The following is a 23,102-nucleotide window of genomic DNA, read 5'->3' on the forward strand; positions in this document are numbered from 1 at the left end:
GAATTGTAATTTTGCATTGTAGAATATGTAGTGATTTAGCTTTTTGCAAGGCAGAATAGTGTAGTGATGGGTACTTGCATCACTGATGATGTTATCTTTTTTGGATCACGTGTCACTGAATGTGCGGTCATGAGTACAAGAAAAAAAAGTTAGATATCTAACTTGTAGAAACTCTTACTGTGTATTTATAAAACTGTATTGGAAGTTTTATCAACAAAAGATAGACAAGAGTAATCAAAAACTAAATGAATACCATAAATGTAAAAAGAATAAATAAGATGCAAAATTTGTTGTTGTAAACTGTAAAAATAGTTTAATCCAGAAGCAAAATGTGGTGGCCTCCAAGAGCATGGTTGGGAACCACTGATCTAGAATCTTATTATGCCTGAAACAAATAAATGAAAGATTATTTGTTCTTAAATGATCATCTATATAACATCTAATATAAATTAAAAAAAAAAATATACTGATCATATGCAATAATGCCACAGTTTCTGGAAAAGGTTTGAATAACTGACATTTATGGTCTCTGTGGTCTGAGCAGTCTGTTGGCGGTGACCTCTTCCACTGGTTGTGCTGGTAACAATGGGAAAAGAAGCAATAATCCATTTCAACAGCCTTGAACACAAAGCGCTGTGAGATGCTGATCTTCTGGAGCACCAGTGGGTCCTAAGATCTGGAACACAGATGTGGCCCTGGAGTAGATGCAGAAGGTCCTTAGTCTGAAACATGCAGCCAAAGTACCTTGAAGTAAAGGTTTGCTTGCCAGAGCTTAACCTTGTTGCAAATGTCTGCATGCCTGAAACTCAGAACAAGTCATTCTGACTTGTCTAGGATGGAGACTCAGGACTTGCTGCATCTGATGTTGTCTCACTGGAGTCTGGACAAATACTCTGAATGTAGAGCATCTCTTTCCTTGCATGCTGGAGGCTCAGAATGTCTGTTACTGCCTTCCCTGTAGTGGGCTGCAGCATCAGAATTTTGTTGATCTGTTACAGTCTCCCTGGAAGGGAGACTCAGAACTTCTTGATCTGCTAGTGTCCCTTCACTCGCAGGAATGAGACTCAGAATGGTGTATCTTCTTTTTAACCTTTTATTTATTTATTTATTTTAGTGGTGGGCATAGATATTTTTTTTTAATCTAGATTAATCTCACTGTAATCTTGGAATTAATCTAGATTAAAATGGCTCATCTGAATTCTGCCGAAGGCATTCAGAATATGTGTGCTACAATGTATATGTGACTAAAAGTAAGTCTTTGAGAACGGGTTTCTCAAGCCAGGTGGCACATTAGACCAGGGGCTCATCTCCTGTTTCCAAAATGCACCACAAACTGCTTGACAATTGCATTTACAACACAATTAACTATACAAACTTGTGTAACCAACTATTCCTACACTGCATGTACTTCTGCGTAAAAGGCTGTGCGACATGCGCATTGCAGTTTAATACACAGACGCGCACGGGCATGGACATCTGCTTGCATAGTCTTCGGTTAAACTGCGTTCCTTTTAGAAGCATCAATTCAGTTGTTGCATATAGTTTAATGTCTTTATTTCGGGATTATCAAAGAAAATTATAACTCACACACGTGCCCCAGTGTAGAGTCCTGGTTAAAAACTATCAACTCTTTCACTGATGGTTCACAATTCATTTATTGTTCACATTCCGTAGAGCCATTGCACAATATAGCATCATGAACCACCGTAAGAACTAGAGATAAAGAAGAAAAAACAAACAAACAAACAAACAAATAAATCTCGAGAGTTGAAACACCAAACCAACAATCAACAAACAAACATTAATCTCAAACGAATCACACTTAAATAGAACATGATTACCTTGTTCTCCCTTGAACCAGGAGCTAAACTCATAAATTGAGAATCTGTGAATCAGCCGTGTATTTGTGCCTTGTTGGCGTGTTTCGCATAGCATTCCATGCCCAGCGTGCTTGCTTAACGTCTAATACTACACGCGTCATATATCTGATAGGCTCAGTAAATTCGGTGTCATAATTAAAGTCCCTGACCATAACATAATTTACCCAACAAAATCAAACCATATGCAAAATAAACATACACGAATAATAATAACAACATAATTCCAAATCACAAACAATAAAGTAGCACATCACTTCAGGTTTCATTACACCCAGTAAAAAGGGTCTAGCAACGCCCCTGCCCTGAAGCAAACCCGGTGGCTTCATAGCTGCATCCATGTTAGCACGTCTCGTTTGATGTGGTAATTTCACAGTTGGTATGCACCATAGACTGTAAAAAAAGATGGACAACACGTCTCCACTTCATTCCATATAGAAAAGTGAAGCCAATACATCTCAAAATGGCCGCTGCCATCTTGGAGGAAATTACATCATTTGGAGCCAGAGTCTGCGCAGTAGTGTCGTTAGGCGGAGCCGCGGTATCAAAATCCCGCCCAAACTCCCGCAGACCCAATCGCACCACACCCCGTTTTTATAGCATTAAATAACTACCTAAAAACAAACTTATTAGAAAAACGAACACCTGAACATGCATCAGCATTATAAGAACTACCTCACATGATGGAAACCATCTTTGGAAAAAAATTATTTGAAGTGTAATTCGATAATTTATTTTGGTTCACGTCCCATTAGATTACATGGAGAGGGCGGGGTTTATGACCTATACTGCAGCCAGCCACCGGGGGGGTGATTGAAATGTTTTGGCTTCACTTTTCAGGACTTGTACGGCACACTTGGTATACACACAGGTTCGAAGACTCGTTATCGCCCCCTACAGTGCAATTCGGCTAGGTATACATCCGTGCTAAAATATCAAGGTGAAAGTCATGTGGATGAAATAACAATAGCTGTAGCTGGCCTGAAAGAAGATATGGACAGGATTGAGGGAATCCTGACAGAAACTGTTGAGAAAATCACCCAAAGAATCCAAAGAGAGAAGGGCAGTGAGACAGATGAAATCTATATGACTCCATCTATTTATAATCTTGTTCTTCGTGATGGTTTGAAGCAGCAAATTTGTGACAAATTTCCAGAAATGAACATCACATACCATGTGTACAACCGAAAGTTAACTTTCTGTGGTCTAAAACATGAGGTGCTGGAAACAAAGAACGAGATACTGCAGACTGTTCTTAATTTGATTCGTCAACCCGTTGAGCTCCACCAATCTGTTTTAGATTTTCTACACAAGAAGGATCTAGATGAAATAACTAGAGATTTGTTTTTTAACAAAGGAATCTATGTAGCATTAGAAGCTGATAAAAAAAGAGTTTTGCTTGTAGGGAAAACAGACAAGGACTTGAGTGTTGGTGAGAAGCAACTACAAACACATCTGGGTCATCTGAGCTTCAATGTAGAAGATCCCAGTGTTCTAGGAAGATCAGACTGGCATGACCTTGTCTCTCGCATAAAAAACAATGTCACAAATGTTACAGTACAGACAACCGTCAACCAGGTGGTGGTTTCTGGTTTTGTAGAAATCCATCACTGATGTTGAACAAGAGTTATATAATTTTGTTCAGGAAAACTCTCTTTATGTGAAAAGACCCTTGAAATCTCACAAGACTGTTGTCACATTTATAAAGGATCATAGAATGCAGGATTGGTTTGAAGAGGTGAAAGGTAAAGTAAATGTGGACTTCAAAGATGAGGAGATTGAGATCAGTGGCTCAAGGCTTTATGTCTCTCAGTGTGTGCCTGTGTTTGAGGATTTGCTTAGATCTGTGCATCACTGCACCAAGAAAATAGTTAAACCAGGGACAAAGAAGTTTTTTAAGGAGAAGGCCAAGATATGCCAAGACAAATATGAATTGTTTGCTCTAATTACTAGATGAGCATGACCACCCGATTGAAGTAGGTGCTGCAGTGAAGAAAGATTATGGGGTCAAAGGTAAGATGTCATTAAAGATATTTGTCTATTTCAATTTTGTGTATTTTTCAGCATATGCTGCTAGTGTTAAATCATTCTTTACTGGATTTTGGGAGAAAGAAATAAAACATGGTGACAAAGACTTTGTCATTGAAAGCCACCCAGGAAATCCAAGACATGCTCAAAGCAGCCAAAGAGGATGGGATACTAAAAAGAGAAATGGATTTAACAAGTGAGTTTGTGGATTGGCAGTATGAACAAGGTGGCCAATATAAGAGTTTTGGTCAACGTACAAATTTTGAGTTGGAAAGGGCCCTTGGCGGACAAGCTGCAGATGTCAGAATTACACTCCAAGGTCAAACTTACCAGGTTAAACTGCCTGAGGGTCCTGCAGTGAGCACCATTGGTGGAAAGCGGATGAATATCAGATGCATTGATAAACTGAGAGGTATCTAAATGTATTATCATTTATCATTAAAACAAAACAAAATAATTTATATATAAAAATGAATTAAAATGAATAAATCTATAAATTATTATATTGCACTAGAACTAATAGTGTAGATTTTACCACCATATTAAATAACTAAATGTTTTTCTCCATTAGCTACTGAGGATATTCCACAGCACTGGGATGCAATGGCGCCTACCGATTTGTACAAAAAGTTTAATTTGCAACCAACCAGCACAGAATACAATGATGTGCTGAAACAATTCCAAGCCACTTGTCCTAACAACAAAGTCCTGAAGGTATGTGTCTCATTTTATTGTATTTTTATATGTATGCATGTATTTTTGACCCTGGACCACAAAACCAGGCATTTTTTTTTAGCAATAGCCAAAAATACATTGTATTAGGTCAAAATTATAGATTTTTCTTTTATGCCAAAAATCATTAGAATATTAAGTAAAGATCATGTTCCATGAAGATATTTTGTAAACTTCCAACTGTAAATATATCTAAACCTAATTTTTGATGATTAGTGATATGCATTGCTAAGAAGTTCATGTGGACAATTTTAAACATGATTTTCTTTTTTCTTTTTTGTTTAGTTTTTTTGCACCCTCAGATTCCAGATTTTCAAATGCTATCTTGGCCAAATATTGTCATTTCCTAACAAACCATAGATCAATGGAAAGCTTATTTATTTTTTAATTAGATAGTCTACAGAAACATTGCAAACTAAATCAGCATATTAGAACGATTTCTAAAGGATGATGTGACACTGAAGAATGGCTGATGAAAATATAGCTTTGCATCACAGTAATAAATCACAAATTTTTAAGTATAATGATACAGAAACTGTTATTTTAAATTGCAATAATATTTCATAATATTAAACTTTTTTTCTGTATTTTTGATCAAATAAATGCAGCGTTGATGAGCATAAAAACTTCTTTAAAAAAACGTCATACTGATCCCAAACGGCAGTGGCCTTTGGTTTTGTTACGCCAGGCCAGCAGAGGGAGCCTTTGCCTCTCAGTGACTCTTGCTGCTCCCTCTGCTGCTTCACTGGTTACTTCCTGTCTGTCAGCCATTTTAGGCCGACCATGCCAAACAGTGAGTGCAAAGTATTGTTTTGCCTTAGCGAACTCTACCGAGTGGTTTCCTTGATTTCCTAGTTCCCGTGTTTCTTAGTTATTTTTTTATTTTGTTTCCAAGTCATAATCTAGTCATAGTTTTGCCTTGTTTGTTTGTTTGTTTTATTTGTTACTTTGGACTGCCCTTCTGGATTTCAACCCTTGTCTGTACTACTGGATTACGCTTTTGTTTTGTCCTAGATGTTCTTGTTTGCTGGTGATTTGACCCTGCCTGTCGACTACGATCTGTTTAATAAAGCTTGCATATGGATCCTCATCTCCGTCATCATTCATAACAGAATACTTCGCCACCCTGGATCCAGCAGCTTTATCCACCAGCAGTTCACCATGGACCCAGTCATCAGCTTCGCTCTCAGGAAACAAGGTATTTGGCCCCTCGAGGTCTACATTCAGGATTTCTTGGACATTATTCACCACTCTAATTTCCCGGACTGTGCACTCATAGACTTCTTTTGCCATGGAATCAATGAACCATTGAAATCAATACTAATACTTTGTGGTCCTCGAGGGTCGCTCTGTGAACTTTTGAACTTTGCTCTGTCAGTCACTGGCTCCTCATTCACTGTGGGCGCTTCCGAGGAGTCAGTGAACAAGCTGCAAATCACAGCCAAATATCACAAGCCTCACGTAACGTCTGCTAGCTCAGAGCCTCAGCGTAAGATGTATGCTAGCCCAGAGCCTCAGCGTAAGATGTCTGCTAGCCCTGAGCCACAGCACAAGATGTCTGCTAGCCCTGAGCCACAGCACAAGATGTCTGCTAGCCCTGAGCCACAGCGCAAGATGTCTGCTAGCCCTGAGCCACAGCGCAAGATGTCTGCTAGCCCAGAGCCACAGCATAAGATGGCCGCCCTTTCTGAGTCAGTTCGCAAGATGGCCACCCTTCCACAGCCTGATCACAAGATGGCTGCCCTTCCACAGCCTGCTCACAAGATGGCCACCCTTTCTTAGTCAGTTCATAAGAAGGCCGCCTTTCCAGAGTCTACACGCAAGATGGCCTCCGTTCCTGAGTTCCCGGCCAAGATGGCCTCCGTTCCTGCGTTCTCAGCCAAGATGGCCTCCGTTCATGTGTCTCCGACCAAGATGGCTGCCATGCCCGAGCCTGCACCCAAGATGGCCGCCATGCCCGAGTCTGTCGTCAAAATGGTAGCTGCAGCATCGGACCCTCATGTTTCCATGGCTTATCAGAGACTAATATCCAGCTTGGAGGACCCACCACTGCTGTCAGCAAGAACAGTCAGTCTCTTACTGTCATCGCCTGTCAAGCCAGTGCCTGCTAACGCCACGTCAGCCAAGCCAGCACCTGCTAACGCCACATCCACCAAGTCAGCGTCCGCTCACGCTACGTCAACCAAGCCACCACCTGTTAACGTCATGTCTGCTTCTCTTGAACCTGCACCAGCTGCCGTTCCTGCCAAGTCAAGTCACGTCGCAGCTGCTGTTCCTGCCAAGTCAAGTCACGTCACAGCTGCTGTTCCTGTCAAGTCAAGTTACAGCTGCTGTTCCTGCCAAGTCAAGTCAAGTCAAGTTACTGCTGCTGTTCCTGCCAAGTCAAGTCACCTCGCAGCTGCTGTTCCTGCCAAGTCACGTCAAAGTCGCTGTTCTTGCCAAGTCAAGTCACGTCACAGCAGCTGTTCCTTCAGAGCCAAGTCAAGCAGCACTTCCTGAGTCAAGTCAAGCAGCACTTCCTGAGTCAAGTCAAGCAGCACTTCCTGAGTCAAGTCAAGCAGCACTACCTGAATCAAGTCAAGCAGCACTTCCTGAGTCAGGCCAAGCCACACCCCCTGAGCCAAGCCAAGCTACACGTTCTGAGGCAAGTCAAGACATTACAGCACTCCTTGAATCAAGTCAAGACAAAGTTTCACACCCTCAGTCGAGTCAAGACACCCCAACGCTTCCAGATTCTAAGCAAATTATAGCAGCACTTTCAGAGTCACATCAAGACACAGCAGCACCTCCTGAATCATGCCAAGCCACTGCTGTTCCAGCTAAGTCAAGCCAAGTTGCAGCTGTCCCAGCAAGGCCAAGTCAAGTCTCAGCTATTCCCTCCGAGCCAAGTCAAGTCACAGCTGTTCCTGTCACGCCAAGTCAAGTCACAGCTGTTCTCTCCGAGCCAAGTCAAGTCACAGCTGTTCATGCCACGGCAAGTCAAGTCACAGCTGTTCCTGTCACGCCAAGTCAAGTCTCAGCTGTTCCCTCTGAGCCAAGTCAAGTCTCAGCTGTTCCCACCGAGCCAAGTCAAGTCACAGCCGTTCCCTCCGAGCCAAGCCAAGTCACAGCTGTTCCCTCTGAGCCAAGTCAAGTCTCAGCTGTTCCCTCTGAGCCAAGTCAAGTCTCAGCTGTTCCCTCTGAGCCAAGTCAAGTCTCTGCTGTTCCCACCGAGCCAAGCCAAGTCTCAGCTGTTCCCTCTGAGCCAAGTCAAGTCTCAGCTGTTCCCACCGAGCCAAGTCAAGTCTCAGCTGTTCCCTCTGAGCCAAGTCAAGTCTCAGCTGTTCCCACCGAGCCAAGTCAAGTCACAGCCGTTCCCTCCGAGCCAAGCCAAGTCACAGCCGTTCCTGCTAAGTCAAATCACAGCTGTTCCTTCAGAGCCAAGTCACGACTCGCCCGAGCGTCCAGAGCCAAGTCACGTCTCGCCTGTTACCTGTGATGGCAATCGCCATTTTGAGTATGTGGGCTGCACACTGCGTCCCAGAGGCCTCGTCTGCCCATGAGTCTGTCAACGAGTCTGTTCCAGAGGCCTCGTCTGCCCACGAGTCTTTCCACGAGTCTGCTCCAGGGGCCGCGTCTGTCCACAAGTCTGCTCGGAAGGCCTCATCTGTCCACATGTCCGCTGCGCCTATACCTCTTATGGAGGTGGCGTCTACGGCGGAACCCCCTGAGGAGGCAGCTTCCACTGCAGATCCTCTAGAGGGGGTACCACTCGCAAACGAACTCACTGTCTGTTCTACCACTGTCCATGCTCCTGCTCTGCCTATAACGCCAAGGCTTCCTGCTCTACCTGCTCCGCCATGGCCTCATGCTCGGCCTACAACGCCAAGGCTTCCTGCTCTACCTGCTCCGCCATGGCTTCCTGCTCTGCCTACAAAGCCAAGGCCCCCAGCTCTGGTCACCACTACTCCTCAGTCGGTCACTGCTCCACAGTCCAGTTCCTTGATACAGTTCTGCCACTGCCCCATGGCCCAGGTCCTCCACTGTCTGCTATTGCTCCACGGTCCGGGGGGGGGGGGGTTCTTAGTTATTTTCTGGTTTTGTTTCCAAGTCATAGTCTAGTCATAGTTTTGCCTTGTTTGTTTGTTTTCTTTGTTACTTTGGACTGCCCTTCTGGATTTCGACCCTCGCCTGTACTACTGGATTACGCTTTTGTTTTGTCCTGGATGTTCTTGTTAGCTGGTCATTTGACCCTGCCTGTCGACTACGATCTGTTTAATAAAGCTTGCATATGGATCCTCATCTCCGTCGTCATTCATAACAGGTTTGAATTTGAGATTGAATGCGTAATCTCAAATTCTGGATTGGCATTGGCATATAGAACTGAACATTGCCAACTAAATTGCCTTTCTCTCCTAAAATATAATTTTGTTTCCTGAACAGTTCAATTAATTTTATTTAGGATTTCAACCCATGATTATAGATATAATCTTAGGGTGATTGTAGGTAGATTGATTTTTTTTTTTTTTTTTTAATTAGACCAGCAGTGCAATACATTGTCAGCGATCATGAAATAAACACATGGCAACATCACAGACAACTCAGTTTCATACTTATTTGTTTTCGTTTTTTTTTTTTTTTTTGTAGATTGAACGAATCCAGAATCCTGGCATGTGGAAGAACTATCAGAATAACAAAAGCATCATGGAAAAAAAGAACGGTCATCAAAACAACGAGAAAAGACTCTTTCATGGAACCAGTGAGCAGACTATCAGTCACATCGAAAATAGTGGCTTTAATCGCAGCTATACAGGACAAAATGGTAAATCATTTACTACAATTACTTTAAAATTCACACTCCACATTATTCTACTTCATTAATGCTTCTTGTTACAGCTGAAGTATATGGAAACGGCACTTACTTCGCACTCAAAGCAAGCTACTCTTCTCAGTCCACATACTCAGTGCCTAATGCTCAGGAACATAAACACATGTACCTCTGCAGAGTCCTTACGGGAGACTTCACTACTGGAGCACAAGGGTTGATTGTGCCACCAGCAAAAAATGTCAACTGTGATCCGTACGACACGGTTGTGGACAACCCTATCGCACCAACCATTTTTGTGGTATTCCGAGATGATAATGCCTATCCTGAATATTTAATCACTTTCACTTAGTCACTGAAGATGAATCGTTTTATGCACTGTGGCCAAAGACTTGATCACATCAGATAAAATCAAGGAGAAGGTTTTTTAAATGAAACTGTTGTACCCAAAACATGTCTTTGTGAATCATTACATTTTGAAAGGGCTTTAATTACGGAAACTGAATGTGCCTTGTAATTAATTAATTTTTTTAATTCAAGTTTACAAAATTGTGTCTTATTTATCTTGGTGATTTTTCACTAGATATGCACAAACAATACAATCTTCAAGCACATGTAAACAAACTGCACTGCAAATAAAGGTCTTCAAAACTTCAGATTGTTTTATTGTAGTTTCTTACACCCTTATACAATTTACAACTGATACTTTTGGGATTCAAACAAGTTTATTGACACAGTCCACAAGTATGCTTGCTATTCTAAAGCTTACGAATATAAAAATAAATGAATACAGTTCAATTTCTGACTTATCCAGAAAGTAGACATAAAGTAGACATATATTGGACAAAATAGATCTTAGGAATCTTGAATTCCATTACAACAACCAAAAATAATACTCTGTGTTTTAAGTTTTAGAATCATAATGTCTATGTACTTGTATTCATACTAATATTTATAATTGAAAAATATTGAAACCCAGATCACCTTCTGTCATGTCAAGAATTACTATACAAAAAAACAAAGAATTTAGGTGAAGATGAATGTAAAATCTGACAGTTTTGCATGAGGTAAACATCAGCAATAAGACAATTTAATAAAGGAAATAGTGTTGAATTAGGAATTTCATATTCAAAATCACAAAGTCAGTGTCAAAGTGCTTAGTCTGTCTCATCTAGGTAGCTTTCAGCAAGTGAAAAAATAAAATTACGAGCAAATAATAAATTTGCTCAGTTATTTTGTGACTAGCTGACCTCAGTTCTGCTAGTTTATCTTCTTTAGCCCAGGGAGAGTGAGTTCATACCTGTTTAATCACAGAGAAAAAGCTCTACATAAACATCTGCACACTTAAAACAATATAAATTAAAAATTCAGCTGTGCAGCAGAGTGCATTACTGCCTGCCCACTTTTTCAGTGGCTTGGGTTTCGGAAGTATTTTTTTTTTATCATTTTTCCCATAAGGATTTTTTCTTATTTAAAAGCATTATAAGCCATGAAACAAACTAACCAGCTACGAGGTGAAAAATTCATTTGCAGTGCTTCATGGGAGTGGGCATTCTCTGCTTTATAAGTTATCATTAAAAATCAATTCCTCTATTGATAAAGTGTTTACATTCTGAACTCAAATGTTGCACTCTAAAAGATACAAAAAACTAAATTTGCTGTCCTTACCATTCTGTGGAGCCCTTGATCAGATCCATTTCAGACATATCAATTAAAACCTTTTTGAAAAAGAATAAAATTAAAATTTGAAAGTGACAGGAAATGTCCCAATAATTAGAAAACCCATGTTCTTTATCTACTTACCATTCCAATCTCCTTTCGCTCTCTCTTGTGAAGCATTTTATTGTTTTTTACTGCAACATCCAACTTCCTTGTTTTTGCTTCATCCATTGACACGGCAAACTCAAATCTGAGATGAAGAGTTATGTTAGGAATCTTTGAAACATTTCTAACAAAAGATGATAATACTTGGTTTTCAAAAGGTGAAATGCTCTAACGTCTCATTGTAGACAGGGTTCACGGTCTTCTTTTTAACCGGAGTGCGCTTGCGGTGCTTCCACGTCTGATCGGGCAGGAGATACATGCGGACGTAAGTATCAGAGCCGTTCTCGCTGCATGAGAACAAATCCCTAAGCAGAATAATTACAAGTTTTTATCATTCATTGATCTGTGAAATAATTACAGGTTAAATAAAAAAGACGAATAAGCATCTCACCTGCAGCTGCTGACAATCACAATGAGCCGCTTCCTTAAGGTGGCATAACGCAATGTGAGTTGGATCTGCCCAAAGCTGCCCTGATGATTCAAGATGGCCCTTTAATAAACATATAAGCTCATCAGAATCTGAAGATTTTTGTAGGACAACATTTGTAAGCAGAACCCGATAGTACCTACTCTGGATAAGAGACATTTTCTGTTAGATCGTAGCGAGAAGAAGCTATCGAGTTCTCCGACAACAGGCTATGGGAATCGTAGCGACGCATTTGACTGGGGGTGGAGGGGGTCGAGCGCAGCGGCTCTGTGGACACAACAGTGCTTCGTCGATAGGGAGTATATTCCGCTTGGAGTTCATTATGCGGGCTGACTGAAGATGGCATATTGACCGGAACAGTCTGTGTTCTGGAGAGTGGGACAGATGAAACAGGCACTTTTTCTTTCGGGTTGCTCTGTACAGTCTGAGCTGAAACTGTAGTTTGAGGCTCAGGACAAGTTTGGGAAGATGAGACTTTTCCTTTAGCCTGGTCTGGTGGAGTAACAACCTTTGGTTCCTGTTTCTCCAATGTAAGAATCTAATTGAGAAAACAGGTGTAAAAGTCATTGTTAACCATTATCCCAGGAAATATTACAACATTGTAGTCATTATTATAGTCACTTTTGTCTCGATATATAACAAAACATCTAAATATATACACTGCAGTTCAAAAGTTTGGGATCAGTAAAATTTGTAATGTTTTTTTTAACCCTTGTGCGTTAAAAAAAAAAAAAAGTTACACAAAGGTGCAAAATGGAAAAAAAAAAAGTCCAAGTCCAAAAACTGTCATAAAAATATGATTTATTAATATTTTTTCCACTTTCACTTATGTCGATTTTTTTTGGATGTTAGATACCAAACATTCATTCATTTTTAGGGCCCGAGCACCGATGGTGTGAGGACCCTATTGAATCTGCTCCGTTTATTATTATTATTATTAGGGCCCGAGCACCGATGGTGTGAGGACCCTATTGGATCTGCTTCGTTTATTATTAGGGCCCGAGCCCAAAAGGGCGAAGGCCCTATTGTTCTTCTAAGGATTCTTATTTTTTTTTTTTTTTTTTTTTTTTTGTTAACCTTCCGGGCACTTAAGGGGGTCTTAACATACTCAAAAACTCTTGAAAATTTGCACACACGTCGGAATCTGCGGCCATCAGGACGCCACAGAGGCTGGTACCGGGGCGTGGCAAGGGGACTCTACAGCGCCCCCTGGAATTTTGAGGGCCATATAGCACACATACTTGAACGTACACATATGAAACTCGGTACACATATAGAACTCATTGAGCTGAACAACTTTTGTACTCTATGTCATTTTCTCAATGCAACAGGAAGTGAGATATTTAGGGCTGTATAAAAAGCGCATGCTCTGGAATTTAACGTACTCCTCCCAGGATTTCCATACGATTGTCACCAAACTCGGTCAGCATGATCTCAAGACATTGGGGACGCTAAATTGCGAGGGGATTTTTGATATCTCGAACGGTTTGGCCGTGGCAAGGCGACAAAGTTATGGCGAGAAATGAGAAACAGGAAGTGTCTAATAACTGTTGCACACATTGCCTGATTCTGATGAAACTTCACCAGATTGTTCGTTGTATGATGCCGATTCCATAAAGGTGACTATTATGAGTCCAAGTTATAGCGCCACCAACTGGCAGCAGGAAGCGTGTCATTTTCAAAATGCTTTGAAATCAGCCTCTTAATTTTACTTGATTTTCTTTAAACTTCATCAAAATCATGTCAAAACACGGCCGATAAGAATATGTAAAGGGGTCGATGATAAATCAAATGCTGTTGCCATGGCAACGTCTCAAACTTTAAAATTAGATTCCTGTCTTTTCGAGGCAGATAACATGCTTAGAATTTCATGAAACTCAACACACACATCAATATTAATGATAGTTAGACACTGGCAAAAGGTCATAAATGGGCGTGGAGCAGGCACTCTATAGCGCCATCTTTTGACAAAAGTTGGGGGGTTAGTTTTTCCTACAGTCACCAAACTCTGTACATATGTTGTTCTCATCAATCTGGACAACTTTCTAAATTAAACTCATTAGCTAAGACCAACAGGAAGCCGGCTATTTTGATTTGAATGTGGATTTTTGGAAAAATCAGGCTGTAAACAAATTTATACTCCTCCTAAGAAGAACAAGCTGTTCACACCAAACTTTTTTAACATGGAGAGAAGATTCAGAAGATGTTAAATTGCGAGCAGTTTTGGGATATCTTGAACGGTGTTGACGTGGTGATTTTTTAAAGATGTATAACCGTCATTTTCTATATCTTTAAAGTGCAGCATCTTAACTATTTAAAACTTTTTTCACACAGAGATCTTATCATTCTGAGCAAGTGCTGTAAATATCAATTTAATTCAAGCTTCTACGAATTAAAGAAAATTAAAAAAATAAATCAGAAACCTGCTGTCACTCTGCCTTGAGTGTCTGTGTTCAGTCACCATTGAGTGACTGAAGAGAGACTGAAGGGGGAGGGGTGAAAGGGAGAGAGGGAGAGAGAGTAGAACATGCTGTCTTGCTAAAGACCATCTTTGAGGAAAAAATGCACATTGATGTTACATAAATATGTTTGATCTTTGAGAGTCTGATATTTTGAGAAAATATAAAGGGTCACTAAGTCTTTCATTGTTTGTATTTTGCAGTTGTTTTTTTATTTATTTTTTACTGAACTGTACCATGAACTTGTCCTATTCAGTCACATAGCAAAAGATTAAGAAAAATACAGCTTTTTATCATGAGCGATTTATCTTCATTGATAGACATTTATTTTCAGTGTTATTTATTGAATATAAAATTTAAATTAACAATTTCAAGACAAACTTTGCTGTTATCTGTTCAAAACATCTGAAAATTATACCATTATACCATATATATATCGCCCCATTACAATACTAAACTTGATTTTTAAAGATATTTTGAAAGAAAGAAGCGTTTATAGAGCACTTTGTGTATTGCTGTACACCCACATGAACTGTGTTCATGTTCATGTTAATTCACAGTACATAAACTAATGTTAAAATATACTATTTTACCATTAAACAATATATGAATACTTTTTTTAGGTTAATATTAATTAACATTAATAAATACTATTTAATTATTGTTCATGTTAACTAATATAGTTAATGTTAACAAATGACACTGGTTGGCAATTTTATATATTGTGTGTATGTGTCTGTGTGTTGATTTTAAAGTCTAACCCTTTCAATTCAGTAAACTTTAAATCCAAACTGGCTGAGGGTTACTGTGAATGCATGTGCCAACTGGGCACCGTTTTCCAAATTGATTCTTTCTTAGTTATGTAGCGCTTAAAAGTGATGTCTTATAACAGGAGTTACCTGCAAAGCAATATCCACACACAAATTGAATAGATAGGTAACAATGACATTTAAGCAGAAGTGGTGGACGTAAAGCAAGCAATAATAACATTTTGTTATCATCATGAATTACATGTTCTTATCATCATCCTCAGAATATTGGGAAAATGTTCCCTATATTGTGAACGGCTTTGGGATATCTTGAACGGTGTTGATGTGGTGATTTATGAAAGTAACAATAAAAAAGATGAAGAGTTATTTTCATATATCTTTAAATTGCATTATTCTAACTCATCAAAACTTTTTACATATAAAGAACAAGAAATTCTTAGGAAATACGTGTAGTTTCAAAATGTTATCATGCTCAGAGGCCCCAAAAACATTAAAAGTGTCATATAAATTTTTCAGATTAAAGCTCTAATACCAGAGATGAACACTAGAGGTCCTCATAAGATAAGGAATCGTTTGACCTCTAATGCTATTTAGCTCATTGTCAGTGTATAAGAATGACAATAATCCATAGAATCAGTTGATATATACTGTACTGTCAGTGTAATTTTACATAATTATTTTGTATAGGTGCTTAAAGAGCATTAAAATCTTTTTTTTTTTATCTTTTAAGGAAAAATTATATGATTTAAATACATATATACACTCTCACTGATAGAACAAAATATTTTATAAGTATGACACTATACTGCTCAGTTCACTTAATTAGAATGAGAAACAAATACAAAAAGGCCAAACAAATCAACTAAGTTAATATGTATTTATTTTTAATATATTTGTTTATAATTATTTCACAGATGCTTATAGATTATTAAAATACTATTTAAAAATGCTTGTAGACCATAAAACATGGTAACTATTTAAAATAGGGTCTCTTTTGTTAACAATGGTTAATGAACTAACAAACACGAACGAACAACGAACAGTATATTTGTAATCGATTTTCTTCAAACTTCATCAGAATAATGTAAAAACACTGCCGATGAGAGTCTGTAAAGGGCGTCCCTGATGCATCAAATGCTGTTGCCATGGCAAATAAATAAAACAAAAAATAAATTCAAATATTTGTTTCCTGTGTTTTTGAGGCAGATAGCGTGCATAGAATTTCATTTTCCATTTTCAATTTTCAATGATTTATTATATATTTAAAGTGCAGCATCCTAACTCTTTGAAACTTTTTTCCAAAAAAATAACGATTCATTCTGATCAAACACAGTACATTTCATAATTATACAAAACTCCACGAATGAAAGAAAATAAAAAAAACATATCTGATCTCACTCTGCTCTGCACTCTTGTTTGTGTGGTAAGTGGCTGAGTGTAAGGAGGGGGGATGGGTGGTAAGAGAAAGAGTCAGAGAGGAGGAAAGACAGTTACGGTTAGTCCAAATGGTTACTGTGAATGCATGTGCCAACTGGGCACCATTTTCCTGATGCTATCGGGATGGCGACTGCACAGTCGGCGAGGGCCCGGTCATCGCTGCTTGCAGCTTTAATTAGGGCCCGAGCACCGATGGTGTGAGGACCCTATTGGATCTGCTTCGTTTATTATTATTAGGGCCCGAGCCCAAAAGGGCGAAGGCCCTATTGTTTTTCTAAGGATTATTATTATTATTATTATTATTATTATTATTATTATTTTTTTTTCAATGTTTTGGGGGATTTCGGGGGCCTTAACATACACGAAAACTCTTGAAACTTTGCACACACATTGGAACCTGCGGCCATCAGGGCCGGACAGACTTTGACATGGGGGGGTCACCTGGGGGGGGCATGGCACAGCGTTAAAAATTGCGACTTTTGAAGGGCTCTGGAGCGCACAACGTTTGACCTACAGTCATCAAAATTCATACACATATAGACCTCATTGGGCCGAACAAATTTCACACTCATAGTCCATGCTTCGCCAAACAGGAAGTCGGCTATTCAGGGATGTCTAAAAAGTGCATGCAATGGAATTTGAAATACTCCTACTAGGCCTTTCCACCGATGGCCACCAAACTCAGTCAGCATGATCTCAAGACATTGGGGACGCAAAATTGCCAGGGAATTTTTGATATCTCGAACGGTTTGACCGTGACGGGGCGACAAATTTATGGCGAGAAATGAGAAACAGGAAGTGCCTAATAACTTTGACATACTTTGTCTGATTTTGACCAAACTTCAGCAGTTTGTTCACCGTCTGATGCCGATCACAGAGATGTGACTATTATGAGTCAAAGTTATAGCGCCACCAACTGGCAGCAGAAAGCGTGACGTTTTTGAAACGCTTTAAACTCAGCCTCTTAATTTTACTCAATTTGCTTCAAACTTCATCACAATAATGTCAAAACACGACCGATAAGAATCTGTGAAGGGCGTTATCCATAACTTTTATCATGTTGCCATGGCAACGTGTCAAACTTTAACTTTAGTTTTTTGTGTTTTTGAGCCACTTAAAATGCTTAGAATTTCATGAAACTCAACACACACATCTGTATTAATGACAGTTAAACACTGATAAAAGCCCATAAATGGGCGTGGAGCAGGCGCTCCATAGCGCCACCTTTTGACAAAAGTTGGGGGGTTACTTTGTCCTACAGTCACCAAACTCGGTACATATATTGGACTCATCAAGCCGGACAACTTTCTAATTTACACCCATTAGCTACGACCAACAGGAAGTCAGCTATTTTTATTTAAATATGGATTTTTGGAAAAATCAAGCTGTGGAATTTGAAATACTCCTCCTAGACCTTTCCACCGATGGCCACCAAACTCGGTCAACATGATCTCAAGATATTGGGAATGCAAAATTGCCAGGGGATTTTTGCTATCTCGAACGGTTTGGCCGTGGCAGGGCGACAAATTATGGCGAGAAATGAGAAACAGGAAATGTCTAATAATTTTGACACACTTTATCTGATTTTGACCAAACTTAAGCAGTTTGTTCGTCGTATGATACCGATCACAGAGATGTGACTATTATGAGTCAAAGTTATAGCGCCACCAACTGGCAGCAGGAAGTGTGTTGCTTGCAAAACGCTTTTAAATCAACCTCTTAATTTTACTCAATTTGCTTCAAACTTCATCAGAATAATATCAAAACACGGCCGATGAGAATCTGTGAAGGGGTCCTTGATACATCAAATGCTGTTGCCATGGCAACATGTCAAACTTTAACATTTGTTTCCTGTGTTTTTAAATATAGCTGTGAATAAATTCATATCACTCATAGCAGAATCAGACAGTTCACACCAAACTTTGTCAACATGATGCCAAGATACTGAAGATGTTAAATTGTGAACGGCTTTGGGACATCTTGAACGGTGTTGATGTGGTGATTTATGAAAGTAACAATAAAAAAGATGAAGAGTTATTTTCATATATCTTTAAATTGCATTATTCTAACTCATCAAAACTTTTTACATATAAAGAACAAGAAATTCTTAGGAAATACGTGTAGTTTCAAAATGTTATCATGCTCAGAGGCCCCAAAAACATTAAAAGTGTCACATAAATTTGTCAGATTAAAGCTCTAATACCAGGGATGAACACTAGAGGTCCTCATAAGATAAGGAATCGTTTGACCTCTAATGCTATTTAGCTCATTCTCAGTGTATAAGAATGAAAATAATCCATAGAATCAGTTGATATAGACTGTACTGTCAGTGTACTTTTACATAATTATTTTGTATAGGTGCTTAAAGAGCATTAAAATCTTTTTTTAATCTTTTAAGGAAAAATTATATGATTTATATACATATATACAATCTCACTGATAGAATAAAAAATATTATAAGTATGACACTATACTGCTCAGTTCACTTAATTAGAATGAGAAACAAATACATCAACTAAGTAAATATGTATTTATTTTTAATATATTTGTTTATAATTATTTCACAGATGCTTATAGATCATTAAAATAATATAAAAAAATGGATGTAGATCATAAAACATGGTAACTATTTAAAATAGGGTCTCTTTTGTTAACATTGTTTAATGAACTAACAAACACGAACGAACAACGGACAATATATTTGTACTCGATTTTATTCAAACTTCATCAGAATAATGTAAAAACACGGCCGAGTCTGTAAAGGCGCCCCTGATGCATCAAATGCTGTTGCCATGGCAAATAAATAAAAATAAAAAATACATTCAAATATTTGTTTCCTGTGTTTTTGAGGCAGATAGCGTGCCTAGAATTTCATTTCCCATTTTCAATTTTCAATGATTTATTATATATTTAAAGTGCAGCATCCTAACTCTTTGAAACTTTTTTCATACAAATAACTATTCATTCTGATTAAACACAGTTCATTTAATAATTATATAAAACTCCACGAATGAAAGAAAATTAAAAAACAAATCTGATCTCACTCTGCTCTGCACTCTATGTGTGTGTTTGTGTGGTAAGTGGCTGAGTGTAAGGAGGTGGGATGGGTGGTAAGAGAAAGAGTCAGACAGGAGGAGAGACAGTTAGGGTTAGTCCAAAGGGTTATTGTGAATGCATGTGCCAACTGGGCACCGTTTTCCTGATGCTATTGGGATGGCGACTGCCAGACGGCGAGGGCCCGGTCAACGCTGCTTGCAGCTTTAATTAGGGCCCGAGCACCGATGGTGTGAGGACCCTATTGGATCTGCTTCGTTTATTATTAGGGCCCGAGCACCGATGGTGTGAGGACCCTATTGAATCTGCTCCGTTTATTATTATTTAGGGCCCGAGCACCGATGGTGTGAGGACCCTATTGGATCTGCTCCGTTTCTTATTAGGGCCCGAGCACCGATGGTGTGAGGACCCTATTGGATCTGCTCCGTTTCTTATTAGGGCCCGAGCACTACAGTGCGAGGACCCTATTGGAATTGCTCCGTTTATTAGGGCCCGAGCCCAAAAGGGCGAAGGCCCTATTGTTCTTCTAAGGATTCTTATTTGTTTTTTTTTTTTTTTTTTTTTTTTTTTTATTTTTTTTCAACCGTTGGGGCACTTTTGGGGGCCTTAACATACTCAAAAACTCTTGAAAATTTGCACACACGTCGGAATCTGCCGTCGTCCGGACGCCACAGAGGCTGGGACCCGGGCGTGGTTCAGGGCCTCTACAGCGCCCCCTGGAACACAGTTTGAAAACTTGATGTACTGCGCACACATACTTGCACGTACTCATATGAAACTCGGTACACATATAGAACTCATCGAGCTGAACAACTTTTGTACTCTATGTCATGGGCTCCACGCAACAGGAAGTGAGATATTTAGGGCTGTTTAAAAAGCGCATGCTCTGGAATTTAACGTACTCCTCCCAGGAATTCCATGGGATTGTCACCAAACTCGGTCAGCATGATCTCAAGACATTGGGGACGCTAAATTGCGAGGAGATTTTTGATATCTCGAACGGTTTGGCCGTGGCAAGGCGACAAAGTTATGGCGAGAAATGAGAAACAGGAAGTGTCTAATAACTGTTGCACACATTGCCTGATTCTGATGAAACTTCACCAGTTTGTTCCTTGTATGATGCCGATTCCATAAATGTGACTATTATGAGTCAAAGTTATAGCGCCACCAACTGGCAGCAGGAAACGTGTCATTTTCAAAATGCTTTGAAATCAGCCTCTTAATTTTACTCGATTTTCTTTAAACTTCATCAAAATCATGTCAAAACACGGCCGATAAGAATATGTAAAGGGGTCGATGATAAATCAAATGCTGTTGCCATGGCAACGTGTCAAACTTTAAAATTACATTCCTGTCTTTTCGAGGCAGATAACATGCTTAGAATTTCATGAAACTCAACACACACATCAATATTAATGATAGTTAGACACTGGCAAAAGGTCATAAATGGGCGTGGAGCAGGCACTCTATAGCGCCATCTTTTGACAAAAGTTGGGGGGTTAGTTTTTCCTACAGTCACCAAACTCTGTACATATATTGTTCTCATCAATCTGGACAACTTTCTAAATCAAACTCATTAGCTAAGACCAACAGAAAGCCGGCTATTTTGATTTGAAGGTGGATTTTTTTTAAAATCAGGTAGTAAACAAATTCACACTACTCCTAAGAACAACCAGCTGTTCACACCAAACTTTTTTAACATGAAGAGAAGATTCTGAAGATGTTAAATTGCGAGCGGATTTGGGATATCTCGAACGGTGTTGACGTGGTGATTTTTTAAAGATGTAGTAAAAAACATAACCCTAATTTTTTATATCTTTAAAGTGCAGCATCCAAACTCTTTAAAACTTTTTTCACACAGAGATCTAATCATTCTGAGCAAGTGCTGGAAATATTAATTTTATACAAGCTTCAATGAATTAAAGAAAATTAAAAAAATAACTCAGAAACCTGCTGTCACTCTGGTGAATGTCTCTACAGTATGTGTGTGCGTTCAGTCAGGCACAGAGAAGCTCATTATTGCAGGGGGGAGGGGTGAGAGGCAGAGAGGGTGACAGAGTAGAGAGCCATCCTACAGACCATCTTTGAACAAAAAATGCACATATGTAGTGTAATTACATAAATATGTCTGATCTTTGAGAGTCTGATATTTTGAGAAAATATAAAGGGTCACTAAGTCTTTCATTGTTCGTATTTTGCAGTTGTTGTTTTTTATTTATTTTTTACTTAACTGTACCATGAACTTGTCCTATTCAGTCACATAGCAAAAGATTTAAAAAAAATACAACTTTTTAGCATGATCACTTTATCTTCATTGATAGACAATATTTACATAGTGTTATTTATTGAATATAAAATAATAATAATAAAAAATTAAGACAAACTTTGACAACAAAACAAACGTTACTGTTATCTCTTCAAAACATCTGAAAACCATAATTTTAAGAACAGTTATAAATATATATATCACCCCGTTAAAATACTCAACTTGATTTTTAAAGATATTTTGAAAGAATGAAGCGTTTATAGAGCACTTTATTGTGTATTGCTGTACACCCACATGAACTGTGTTCATGTTCATGTTAATTCACTGTACATAAACTTTATATGAATACTTTTTTTTAGCTTAATATTAATTAACATTAATAAATGCTATTTATTTATTGGTCATGTTAACTGATATAGTTAATTTTAACAAATGAAACTGGATGGCAACATTTTATATTTTGTGTGTATGTGTCTGTGTGTTGATTTTAAAGTGTAACCCTTTCAATTCTGTAAACTTAAAATCCAAACTAGCAGATGGTTACTGTGAATGCATGTGCCAACTGGGCACCGTCTTCCTTATTGATTCTTAGTTATGACAACAATTGATTTTATACAAAAATATATTATACAAAAATTGTACAGATAGGTAACAATGACATTTAAGCAGAAGTGGTGGATATAAAGGAAGCAATAATAACATTTTGCTATCATCATGAATTACATGTTCTTATTTGTAGCATACTGGTTCACAGTTGGCATCTATCTGAAGTCCTTGCATTGATTGCATTTAATTAAATCAACATTATATTTGGTCAGTCTGATCTTGAGGCCTTAGAGATGTTAAATTGTGAAGATCTTGAGTTTTCATTAAAGGGCATGTCCGTGGTGGCCTGACAAAGTTTGATGTTTCTGCATAGACATAGAAGTGGTTATAACTTAGCCTGAAAATGTCTGATCTGCCACAAAATTCACAGGTTTGGTAAGAGTCCTGGCCTGAAGACACCTAAAGACCAATATTCAGATATTATCATAGCGCCACCTGTTGGCAGCAGGATATCTCATATATTTCACTAACTCAAACATACCAAGGTCAATCTGCACCAAACTTCATATGTTTGATAATAGTGCTGGCCTGAACACATCTACATGCCAATAATCAGTTATAGGCATAGCGCCACCAGCTGGCAGCGGCAAGTTTGGCACATTTAAATGACTTATGACATATTTTTTCTATATTTACTGTATTAAAAGCATACTGCCCACCGTTTGCTGTTTTCCTGAAGCCACCGGTCAGCGGTGAGCCCGGGTGCGAGGGCCCGTTCATCGCTGCTCGCAGCTTTAATTATTATTCTTCTTCTTCTTCTCCAAAATGAAAAGTCTTTTTGAGGGCCTAAACATGCCCGAAAACTCACGAAACTTTGC

The 23,102-nt window shown here is 38.8% G+C and overlaps 2 protein-coding genes across 2 annotated transcripts in view; one reads left to right on the plus strand and one right to left on the minus strand.

The window, feature by feature from the left end:
- The first annotated feature begins 3,998 nt into the window (after positions 1-3,998).
- LOC141340130 (protein mono-ADP-ribosyltransferase PARP14-like) lies at positions 3,999-9,862 on the plus strand. Its single transcript, XM_073845059.1, has 4 exons — positions 3,999-4,317; positions 4,477-4,619; positions 9,264-9,438; positions 9,513-9,862. Exons 1-4 carry the CDS (start codon positions 3,999-4,001, stop codon positions 9,791-9,793), a joined length of 918 nt encoding a protein of 305 aa, XP_073701160.1. The 3' UTR covers positions 9,794-9,862.
- A 221-nt stretch (positions 9,863-10,083) lies between these two features.
- Positions 10,084-23,102, minus strand: part of esyt3 (extended synaptotagmin-like protein 3) — a 61,017-nt gene continuing 47,998 nt past the window's right edge. Inside the window, exons 18-23 of the mRNA XM_073845681.1 lie at positions 11,836-12,230; positions 11,657-11,755; positions 11,439-11,570; positions 11,245-11,350; positions 11,110-11,159; positions 10,084-10,741 (exon numbers count right to left, since the gene is read on the minus strand). Of these exons, the coding sequence (XP_073701782.1) occupies positions 10,702-10,741; positions 11,110-11,159; positions 11,245-11,350; positions 11,439-11,570; positions 11,657-11,755; positions 11,836-12,230 (822 nt within the window). The 3' untranslated portion in view covers positions 10,084-10,701. The remainder of the gene's footprint in view (positions 10,742-11,109; positions 11,160-11,244; positions 11,351-11,438; positions 11,571-11,656; positions 11,756-11,835; positions 12,231-23,102) is intronic.

Source organism: Garra rufa, chromosome 8 (assembly GCF_049309525.1).
Source record: "Garra rufa chromosome 8, GarRuf1.0, whole genome shotgun sequence".
Taxonomy (NCBI): Eukaryota; Metazoa; Chordata; class Actinopteri; order Cypriniformes; family Cyprinidae; genus Garra; species Garra rufa.